The sequence below is a fragment of the Bufo gargarizans genome, chromosome 3, assembly GCF_014858855.1.
Source record: "Bufo gargarizans isolate SCDJY-AF-19 chromosome 3, ASM1485885v1, whole genome shotgun sequence".
Classification (NCBI taxonomy): Eukaryota; Metazoa; Chordata; class Amphibia; order Anura; family Bufonidae; genus Bufo; species Bufo gargarizans.
In genome coordinates this window covers 400,036,138-400,048,186 of record NC_058082.1, presented here as the reverse complement: position 1 = coordinate 400,048,186, position 12,049 = coordinate 400,036,138, and the positions used below count along the sequence as shown (strand labels likewise).

General features: G+C 42.0%; 1 protein-coding gene across 5 annotated transcripts in view; it reads right to left on the bottom strand.

Moving 5' to 3' along the window:
* EPS8L3 (EPS8 like 3) overlaps window positions 1–12,049 on the bottom strand; it is a 244,681-nt gene that overhangs the window by 109,985 nt on the left and 122,647 nt on the right. For all 5 annotated transcript variants that reach the window (XM_044286110.1, XM_044286109.1, XM_044286108.1 and 2 more), the window contains exons 6-7: window positions 2,544–2,687; window positions 2,386–2,462 (exon numbers count right to left, since the gene is read on the bottom strand). In XM_044286110.1, the coding sequence (XP_044142045.1) occupies window positions 2,386–2,462; window positions 2,544–2,687 (221 nt within the window). The remainder of the gene's footprint in view (window positions 1–2,385; window positions 2,463–2,543; window positions 2,688–12,049) is intronic.

The window sequence follows — 12,049 nt, the reverse complement described above, 5'->3', positions numbered from 1 at the left end:
TTTGTCATTTATTGCCTGTTTTACAGTAGCTGTAAGCCATGTGGGGTTTAATTTTAGCAATATGCAGCATATGGGGTTGAAAAATATTAATCCCAGCGGTGTGTTCTGCTGTGAGATAACATTCTAAAGCAGTATGTCTCCATTCATTTGAGTAGGGGGTGTAATCTGCACAGAAATCCAAATAAAAATTCACCAAGAAATCTACATCCTAATCCGCTCTTAAAAATCTGCACCGGCATATTTTCTGGTGGATTCTGCCTAAAGGCACCCTTAGGCTTTTATAGTTTTTTGTGGTCCATTTTTCACGGATCCGTTGTTCCGTTTTTGAGTTCCGTTGTGTTTCCGTTTCCTTTCCTTTACTGAATGGTTCCAACCATTCATTTCAATGGTTCCGCAAAAAAAAAGGAATGTACTCCGTATGCATTCCGTTTCCATATTTCTGTTTTTCCGTTCCGTTAAAAGATAGAACATGTCCTATATTTGGCCGCAAATAACGTTCCGTGGCTCCATTCAAGTCAATGGGTCCGCAATAAAAACGGAACACATACGGAAATACATCCGTATGTCTTCTGTATCCGTTCCATTTTTTCTGAACCATCTATTGAAAATGTTATGCCCAGCCCAATTTCTTCTATGTAATTACTGTATACTGTACAGTCGTGGCCAAAAGTTTTGAGAATTACACAAATATTAGTTTTCACAAAGTTTGCTGCTAAACTGCTTTTAGATCTTTTTTTCAGTTGTTTCTGTGATGTAGTGAAATATAATTACACGCACTTCATACGTTTCAAAGGCTTTTATCGACAATTACATGACATTTATGCAAAGAGTCAGTATTTGCAGTGTTGGCCCTTCTTTTTCAGGACCTCTGCAATTCGACTGGGCATGCTCTCAATCAACTTCTGGGCCAATTCCTGACTGATAGCAATCCATTCTTTCATAATCACTTCTTGGAGTTTGTCAGAATTAGTGGTTTTTTGTTTGTCCACCCGCCTCTTGAGGATTGACCACAAGTTCTCAAAGGGATTAAGATCTGCAGAGTTTCCAGGCCATGGACCCAAAATGTCAACGTTTTGGTCCCCAAGCCACTTAATTATCACTTTTGCCTTATGGCACGGTGCTCCATCGTGCTGGAAAATGCATTGTTCTTCACCAAACTGTTGTTGGATTGTTGGAAGAAGTTGCTGTTGGAGGGTGTTTTGGTACCATTCTTTATTCATGGCTGTGTTTTTGGGCAAAATTGTGAGTGAGCCCACTCCCTTGGATGAGAAGCAACCCCACACATGAATGGTCTCAGGATGCTTTACTGTTGGCATGACACAGGACTGATGGTAGCGCTCACCTTTTCTTCTCCGGACAAGCCTTTTTCCTGATGCCCCAAACAATTGGAAAGAGGCTTCATCGGAGAGTATAACTTTGCCCCAGTCCTCAGCAGTCCATTCACCATATATTCTGCAGAAGATCAATCTGTCCCTGATGGTTTTTTTTGGAGAGAAGTGGCTTCTTTGCTGCCCTTCTTGACACCAGGCCATCTTCCAAAAGTCTTTGTCTCAGTGTGTGTGCAGATGTGCTCACACCTGCCTGCTGCCATTCCTGAGCAAGCTCGGCACTGGTGGCACTCCGATCCTGCAGCTGAATCTTCTTTAGGAGACGATCCTGGCGCTTGCTGGACTTTCTTGGACACCCTGAAGCCTTCTTAACAAGAATTGAACCTCTTTCCTTGAAGTTCTTGATGATCCTATGAATTGTTGATTGAGGTGCAATCTTAGTAGTCACAATATCCTTGCCTGTGAAGCCATTTTTATGCAACGCAATGATGGCTGCACGTGTTTCTTTGCAGGTCACCATGGTTAAAAATGGAAGAACAATGATTTCAAGCATCACCCTCCTTTTAACAGGTCAAGTCTGCCATTTTAACCCAATCAGCCTGACATAATGATCTCCAGCCTTGTGCTCGTCAACATTCTCACCTGAGTTAACAAGACGACTACTGAAATTATCTCAGCAGGTCCTTTAATGACAGCAATGAAATGCAGTGAAAAGGTTTTTTTGGGATTAAGTTAATTTTCATGGCAAAGAAGGACTATGCAATTCATCTGATCACTCTTAATAACATTCTGGAGTATATGCAAATTGCTATTATAAAAACGTAAGCAGCAACTTTTCCAATTTCCAATATTTATGTAATTCTCAAAACTTTTGGTCACGACTGTACATGGCATGCGAAAAAACAGAACGGAAAAACAGAAAGGAAACGGAAACACAACGGAACTCAAAAACGAAACAACGGATCCTTGAAAAACGGACCACAAAAAACTATAAAAGCCATACGTTCGTGTGAACTAGGCCTTAATCTCCCACATAAAGTGAAAAGCAAGAACATACCTGAAGTTATCTTTTATTTGCTGGTCTGCTTTTCTTTCAGACAATGATTTCTCCAGATTTTTCTGTAGGGTGCTCGCCTAAATGATAGGAGATAGCATATGCGTTGGTTGAGAAATGTTGACAAATAGTGATATCTAGCAACTTGTTATATGACTTACTGGGTGCTCATCAGACTGAAAGAGCAAAATACTTGTATTTTCTTGATTCTGGACAGTAATCACAAAAAGAGAATTGTAAGGGTGGCCACCCATCACAGAACGGCAGCTTTCTATAGTCTTCAATGGGATACTTTCCAGGCTGTCCTATATGAAATAATAGATAAGCTATTATTATTTTAAATAAAAACTATATAATAAATAATGTATAATAAAATATGTGCTAAAAAAAATTGAATTGCGTTTTTATATATAATAGCTATTACTTTTGTATGACAAAGCGCAACAAGATGGAAGTTCCTTTTCATACCTAGCAAGTTTTGTGGATGAGAAAATGGGATATGTTTTTTAAAAGTTGGGTGCCGTTAGCAGCCCATTTTTTTAACAGCTCTCTTTTTTCACATTATGGTTCAATCATAGTAATTAGTGTTGAGCTAATCAAACCCAAACGAATTGACTTCGATCCAAATTTCAGGAAAAATGTGATTCGCCATGAAGCCGAATTTCCTCGCCTCCGTGGTAACAAATCAATTTTTCCTGAAATGATAGCAAAAAAAAACACCAAAAAGCATAAACACCTCATCGAATTGCTCGCACAAGCAGGAGTGCGCTGGCTGGGTGTGGTGACATTATCAGTGATGATGTCACTCCAGATGGCCTTAGTGATGACCAGAAGACATTACCACATTACTGCGTGAGATTTCACACAGTGTCTTTAATCAAAATGGCCTCGATGGACTCTCTGCGAGCCAATGGATAAGGTTGTTTTAATTTTTTTATTTTTTACTAGATTAAACACTGAAAGCCCCCAATTGTAGCTCAGATGCTATGATCAGTTATGAACGTGATTAAATCTGAGGAGTTCAATGACAGGGGGTGGCGGGATTAGCATTCCCCGTTGTAAAGAAAAATATTAATTATTGCTATTTTGGGTAATCTCAATAATTAATATTCATAAATAGGCGCGAGTCATCTAGTGATGACTCTGCCTATTTATACCTTAAAAGAAAACTCTATTAGTAATTGTCTAATGAACTAGCTACCTTTGTTGCCTTTACTCTACACTGAACTACATGCAACTATTGCTGCTACTATGGTGGCGACTATAAACGACTATACACTCAATTATGAACAATAAAGTATATTTACAGTCTACTTATTGCTATAATTATATATATTTATATCTAAGGACATATAAATATATATATTTATTGTCCCACACAGTAATATAATTAAACACACTACAACACAGCAATCACTACACACTACACAATGCACCATTCCTATTCCACCCCATAAACTAGCTATACATTACACTTACACATACCAGCAACCCACCCAACCTATCTACACACTGTCCCTACGGGCACAAGGGGTTCACAATAACCGTCGTGCAGCAGTAAAGGGGTTACGGCTGCAGGGAGCAGTGAAGGGGTTAATTATCAGGATCAGCCCAGCGAGGGGTTAATCAAGCAGCAGGGTTAAATGCTATGGTTCAGGGCAGCAGGGGTTAATGCTAGACCTGGGTATGCAGGGGAAAATCAGGGAGGGGAGCAAGGGGTCTGCAGGGGTTAATGCAGCATGTGTATGGGACAGGGCAGCAAGGGTAAGATTGCAGGGGTAAAAGCAGGGGTAGAAGCGTTGGTGGTATAGCACTGATTAATAAACAAAGGGTTCGTTGGTGGTATAGGGTTAAAATACTCAGCCAGCTCGTTTTCCAGGGGTTGCTCGTCTTTAGGGGATGATCCTCGCTTGAGCTAGTTGTCCTGGGGTTGATTCTCATATGGCATGACTCATTTCACAGGGGATGGTTCCCACTTCAGTAGGGCTGTAGGGGTTAACTTCTCTGAGCGCCGGCTGCGCTCTCCTACCTATGGGGGTGTCCGGGATTCTGCCTCCCTGAGCGCCGCACGGCCGGGGTTTAAACCCGACCGCACTCGCTCCTGTCTTCCCGCACTGCAGGCATGCGCACGCCTATAGCCAAGTCCACGCGGGCTGGTGCGGCGATATGATGTCACCACACCAGCCCGGGCATCCTGGCGTGCACTTCTAGGTGGGGGGATCCTTTGATCCTCCCGCCTGTGGAGATATTGCATACCTCCAATGCTGTAATTACAGCGCCAGAGGTATGCAGCATACAGGGGCAGGGGAGCTCTTTGATACCAGAGTGGGGGCATCCGTGACTGGGGGGATATTGTCCACATTTAAGCATACAGTATATATCTATATAGATCCTTGGGCACATCTATATACATATATACAGTCAGGTCCATAAATATTGGGACATCAACACAATTCTAACATTTTTGGCTCTATACACCACCACAATGAATTTGAAATGAAACAAACAAGATGTGCTTTAACTGCAGACTGTCAGCTTTAATTTGAGGGTATTTACATCCAAATCAGGTGAACGGTGTAGGAATTACAACAGTTTGCATATGTGCCTCCGACTTGTTAACGGACCAAAAGTAATGGGACAGAATAATAATCATAAATCAAACTTTCACTTATTAATACTTGGTTGCAAATCCTTTGCAGTCAATTACAGCCTGAAGTCTGGAACGCATAGACATCACCAGACGCTGTGTTTCATCTCTGGTGATGCTCTGCCAGGCCTCTACTGCAACTGTCTTCAGTTCCTGCTTGTTCTTGGGGCATTTTCCCTTCAGTTTTGTCTTCAGCAAGTGAAATGCATGCTCAAACAGATTCAGGTCAGGTGATTGACTTGGCCATTGAATAACATTCCACTTCTTTCCCTTAGAAATCTCTCTTTGGTTGCTTTTGCAGTCTGCTTTGGGTCATTGTCCATCTGCACTGTGAAGCGCTATTCAATGAGTTCTGAAGCATTTGGCTGAATATGAGCAGATAATATTGCCCGAAACACTTCAGAATTCATTCTGCTGCTTTTTTCAGCAGTCACATCATCAATAAATACAAGAGAACCAGTTTCATTGGCAGCCATACATGCCCACGCCATGACACTACCACCACCATGCTTCACTGATGAGGTGGTATGCTTAGGATCATGAGCAGTTCCTTTTCTTCTTCATACTCTTCTCCTCCCATCACTCTGGTACAAGTTGATCTGGGTCTCATCTGTCCATAGGATGTTGTTCTAGAACTGTGAAAGCTTTTTAGATGCCATTTGGAAAACTCTAATCTTGCCTTCCTGTTTTTGAGGCTCACCAATGGTTTACATCTTGTGGTGAACCCTCTGTATTCCCATTGGTGAAGTCTTCTCTTCATTGTTGACTTTGACACACATACACCTACCTCCTGGAGAAGGGTGTTTTCTTCACCAGGGAAGGAATTCTTCGGTCATCCAGCACAGTTGTCTTACGTGGTCTTCCGGGTCTTTTGGTGTTGCTGAGCTCACCAGTGCGTTCCTTCTTTTTAAGAATGTTCCAAACAATTGTTTTGGTCACGCCTAATGTTTTTGTTATTTCTCTGATGGGTTTGTTTTGTTTTTTCAGCCTAATGATGGCTTGCTTCACTAATAGTGACAGGATCTCATCTTGAGAGTTGACAGCAACAGATTCCAAATGCAAATAGCACACTTGAAATGAACGCTGGACCTTTTATCTGCTCATTGTAATTGGGATAATGAGGGAATAACACACACATGGCCATGGAACAGCTGAGAAGCCAATTGTCCCATTACTTTTGGTCCCTTAACAAGTGGGAGGCACATATGTAAACTGTTAAAACACATCTTGTTAGTTTCATTTAAAATCCATTGTGGTGGTATATAGAGCAAAAATCTTAGAATTATGTCAATCATGGACCTGACTGTATATACTCAATATTAACCTGGGGCATAAATAGGCATCTATAAGACCACATATATACCCATGTACTGGGCCCACATACAGGGGACCCATATATACATGGCCATGCAGGGAATATATATCCCTATTGGCCATATAAGAGGCCAATATATATACAAATATACATATATATCAATGAAGGGGCAGATACATATATACAGTACAGACCAAAAGTTTGGAAACACCTTATCATTCAAAGAGTTTTCTTTATTTTCATGACTATGAAAATTGTAGATTCACGCTGAAGGCATCAAAACTATGAATTAACACATGTGGAATTATATACATAACAAAAAAAGTGTGAAACAACTGAAGATATGTCATATTCTAGGTTCTTCAAAGTAGCCACCTTTTGCTTTGATTACTGCTTTGCACACTCTTGGCATTCTCTTGATGAGCTTCAAGAGGTAGTCACCTGAAATGGTTTTCACGTCACAGGTGTGCCCTGTCAGGTTTAATAAGTGGGATTTCTTGCCTTATAAATGGGGTTGGGACCATCAGTTGCGTTGTGGAGAAGTCAGGTGGATACACAGCTGATAGTCCTACTGAATAGACTGTTAGAATTTGTATTATGGCAAGAAAAAAGCAGCTAAGTAAAGAAAAACGGGTGGCCATCATTACTTTAAGAAATGAAGGTCAGTCAGTCCGAAAAATTGGGAAAACTTTGAAAGTGTCCCCAAGTGCAGTCACAAAAACCATCAAGCGCTACAAAGAAACTGGCTCACATGCGGACCGCCCCAGGAAAGGAAGACCAAGAGTCACCTCTGCTGCAGAGGATAAGTTCATCCGAGTCACCAGCCTCAGAAATCACAGGTTAATAGCAGTTCAGATTAGAGACCAGGTCAATGCCACACAGAGTTCTAGCAGCAGACGCATCTCTAGAACAACTGTTAAGAGGAGACTGTGTGAATCAGGCCTTCATGGTAGAATATCTGCTAGGAAACCACTGCTAAGGACAGGCAACAAGCAGAAGAGACTTGTTTGGGCTAAAGAACACAAGGAATGGACATTAGACCAGTGGAAATCTGTGCTTTGGTCTGATGAGTCCAAATTTGAGATCTTTGGTTCCAACCACCGTGTCTTTGTGCGACGCAGAAAAGGTGAACGGATGGACTCTACATGCCTGGTTCCCACCGTGAAGCATGGAGGAGGAGGTGTGATGGTGTGGGGGTGCTTTGCTGGTGACACTGTTGGGGATTTATTCAAAATTGAAGGCATATTGAACCAGCATGGCTACCACAGCATCTTGCAGAGGCATGCTATTCCATCCGGTTTGCGTTTAGTTGGACCATCATTTATTTTTCAACAGGAAAATGACCCCAAACACACCTCCAGGCTGTGTAAGGGCTATTTGACCATGAAGGAGAGTGATGGGGTGCTGCGCCAGGTGACCTGGCCTCCACAGTCACCGGACCTGAACCCAATCGAGATGGTTTGGGTTGAGCTGGACCGCACAGTGAAGGCAAAAGGGCCAACAAGTGCTAAGTATCTCTGGGAACTCCTTCAAGACTGTTGGAAGACCATTTCAGGTGACTACCTCTTGAAGCTCATCAAGAGAATGCCAAGAGTGTGCAAAGCAGTAATCAAAGCAAAAGGTGGCTACTTTGAAGAACCTAGAATATGACATATTTTCAGTTGTTTCACCCTTTTTTGTTATGTATATAATTCCACATGTGTTAATTCATAGTTATGATGCCTTCAGTGTGAATCTACAATTTCCATAGTCATGAAAATAAAGAAAACTCTTTGAATGAGAAGGTGTCCAAACTTTTGGTCTGTACTGTATATGTTGTGCAAGGGTCCGTTGACCGGAAGGTACGTGTCACCGAGGTTCCTGGCCTCGGTGAGATAGGAATCGGTTATTTTGTGGGTCAGCCGCAGCTTGTGCTTGCTGACACAGTTTTTTCTTAGTGTGGCTGAAAAGCCGATCCAGGCCGGTTCTTATTGGGAGCAGCCAAAGAGCAGGGTGGGTGGCTGTTCCCCACGTCCAGGCTAGGTTTTGGGCTGGGATTTAAAAACCCAGCAAGCAACTCAGCTGGGTGTGGAATGAAGGTAATAGTGGAGCACTGTGTTTTGGGAGCTGAGGACTTCTACCATACTACAAGGCTGAGAGTTGCACGAGAGCTGCCAGCAAGAGGCCAGGTGCCCTAAAGCCTGCTGTGGATTGCCAGGTGACGTGTTTCTTTGACTTCTGTGTACCTTTGCTGTGTGAATTAACATGAGGATTCCTGCGGTGTGAATTAACACCAGGGCTCTGCCTAGTATTGTGTTTTTTTATTTCCTGCCTTTTTGTGTGAATAAACACTGACTTTTGTATATCAACCGTGGTTTTGCCTCTGTATTGCATCCGCTTACCCTGCCTACCAGAGCAAATACCTACAATATCTATATATACTCCTACCTCACTTCCCTCTACACCCGTCATCATTCCCACTACATACAAAGGATTGCCCTTCATGACAATGTAATTCATCATAATTCAAATTTCTTTGTGAAATTCGGCGAAGCAGCTGAATAACATTTTTCATAACTTTGCTCTAACTTTGTCACTAATAGTAATCCTTCACACATTGGCCCCTTAACAAAGCCAGCCACAGTGGTTCCATTAAATCGCCAGACACTTAGCCTCTAAGAGCCAGCTACCATGTTGTTTTACAAATTAATGGTATATCTGGAAGATACGTTCATTTTTTATTTTATTTTTTCAGATAGATGAGATGGAAGAGTAATGTGATGTATGAACTTTATAGTGTGTAGCACTTGCAGCTCTAAGGCTAGATTCACACACTGAAATCTGGGACTAGATTCAAAAGCAAGAGTTAGTACAAAAGAAATCTCTATACCACATTGGCATCCAGTACCAGTTTTCACAATAAAACCTACGTGTGAACCCGGCTTTACAATACTGAAACAGCTTCTGTTATGGCACAATGCACTGTGATGATGACATCCTCCTCATGTAGTGAAAGCAGCTTGGACTGTGGAATTTGCTATGGCTTTGCCTGTAGTAACTATGATGTAGTGATGGACGAACATCGGCCAGGACGATTCACGAATGCGATCAAATGTTCGCGAACCGCAAGTTCGTGGTGGGCCCCATTCACTTTAATGGTAGGCAAACCTGAAAAACCTTCAGGTCATATTTGCAGCCACCAAATACTTATAAGAAGTGCACAAATCATCCCACAACATGGATAGTGACATACCACAGGGGGGGTCAATGGCAAAAATTCCCCCAAAAGTATGTATTTTAATCAGGGGCCATTTTTATGCATCTTAAAGGGAAATAAATGTGCCCTGCTGGAGCCTAGACACATTTTATTTTAGGCCACGGGAGCACAGGCACCAAAAATTAGGCATCCACCTGACAGAAAACATCAAGTCGTTGGATATCAATTTTACTGCAGGCCAGTACAAATAGATGTCAAATACATATGCTTAAAAGAACAAAAAATATAAAATTGGATTAAAAACATGGCTAATGAAATCCCCCCTCCTGAAAAAAACCCTAAATGATAATAGTTGAAATTCGATAACACGTGGTCATAGTCAACAGGTGTTGACGAACATCGTCCGGGATGGTGCATGAACGCAATCAAATGTTCGTGAACTGCAAGTTCGCGGCGGGCCCTATTCACTTTAATGGCAGGCAAACCTGAAAAACCTTCAGCTCATACAGGTCCTTCTAAAAAAATTAGCATATTGTGATAAAGTTCATTATTTTCTGTAATGTACTGATAAACATTAGACTTTCATATATTTTAGATTCATTACACACCAACTGAAGTAGTTCAAGCCTTTTATTGTTTTAATATTGATGATTTTGGCATACAGCTCATGAAAACCCAAAATTCCTATCTCAAAAAATTAGCATATCATGAAAAGGTTCTCTAAACGAGCTATTAACCTAATCATCTGAATCAACTAATTAACTCTAAACACCTGCAAAAGATTCCTGAGGCTTTTAAAAACTCCCAGCCTGGTTCATTACTCAAAACCGCAATCATGGGTAAGACTGCTGACCTGACTGCTGTCCAGAAGGCCATCATTGACACCCTGAAGCAAGAGGGTAAGACACAGAAAGAAATTTCTGAACGAATAGGCTGTTCCCAGAGTGCTGTATCAAGGCACCTCAGTGGGAAGTCTGTGGGAAGGAAAAAGTGTGGCAGAAAACGCTGCGCAACGAGAAGAGGTGACCGGACCCTGAGGAAGATTGTGGAGAAGGACCGATTCCAGACCTTGGGGGAGCTGTGGAAGCAGTGGACTGAGTCTGGAGTAGAAACATCCAGAGCCACCGTGTACAGGCGTGTGCAGGAAATGGGCTACAGGTGCCGCATTCCCCAGGTCAAGCCACTTTTGAACCAGAAACAGCGGCAGAAGCGCCTGACCTGGGCTACAGAGAAGCAGCACTGGACTGTTGCATGTCATTCGGAAATCAAGGTGCCAGAGTCTGGAGCAAGACTGGGGAGAGGGAAATGCCAAAATGCCTGAAGTCCAGTGTCAAGTACCCACAGTCAGTGATGGTCTGGGGTGCCATGTCAGCTGCTGGTGTTGGTCCACTGTGTTTTATCAAGGGCAGGGTCAATGCAGCTAGCTATCAGGAGATTTTGGAGCACTTCATGCTTCCATCTGCTGAAAAGCTTTATGGAGATGAAGATTTCATTTTTCAGCACGACCTGGCACCTGCTCACAGTGCCAAAACCACTGGTAAATGGTTTACTGACCATGGTATTACTGTGCTCAATTGGCCTGCCAACTCTCCTGACCTGAACCCCATAGAGAATCTGTGGGATATTGGGAAGAGAAAGTTGAGAGACGCAAGACCCAACACTCTGGATGAGCTTAAGCCGCTATCGAAGCATCCTGGGCCTCCATTACACCTCAGCAGTGCCACAGGCTGATTGCCTCCATGCCACGCCGCATTGAAGCAGTCATTTCTGCAAAAGGATTCCTGACCAAGTATTGAGTGCATAACTGAACATAATTATTTGAAGGTTGACCTTTTTTTGTATTAAAAACACTTTTCTTTTAATGGTCGGATGAAATATGCTAATTTTTTTAGATAGGAAATTTGGGTTTTCATGAGCTGTATGCCAAAATCATCAATATTAAAACAATAAAAGGCTTGAACTACTTCAGTTGGTGTGTAATGAATCTATAATATTGAAAGTCTAATGTTTATCAGTACATTACAGAAAATAATGAACTTTATCACAATATGCTAATTTTTTTAGAAGGACCTGTATGTGTCTTAATCAGGGGACATCTTGAAAAAACCTAATAATAATACTTGAAATTCGATAACACGTGGTCGTCACTTGTGTTGAATTCCTCAGAGGCTGCAACAATTATGCATTCAGTGTACAGAAAAGAACAAGTATGTATGTGGCTGGAGGTAGATTACACGGTCATTGGATATCAATTTTACAGCAGGCCAGTGTACTACAGGACCCCAAAATTATGCATTCATCGTACAGAAAAGAACAAGTAAGTATGTGGCTGGAAGTAGATTACACGGTCATTGGATATCAATTTTACAGCAGGCCAGTGTACTACAGGACCCCAAAATTATGCATTCATCGTACAGAAAATAACAAGTAAGTATGTGGCTGGAAGTAGATTACACGGTCATTGGATATCAATTTTACAGCAGGCCAGTGGACTACAGGCCCCAAAAAT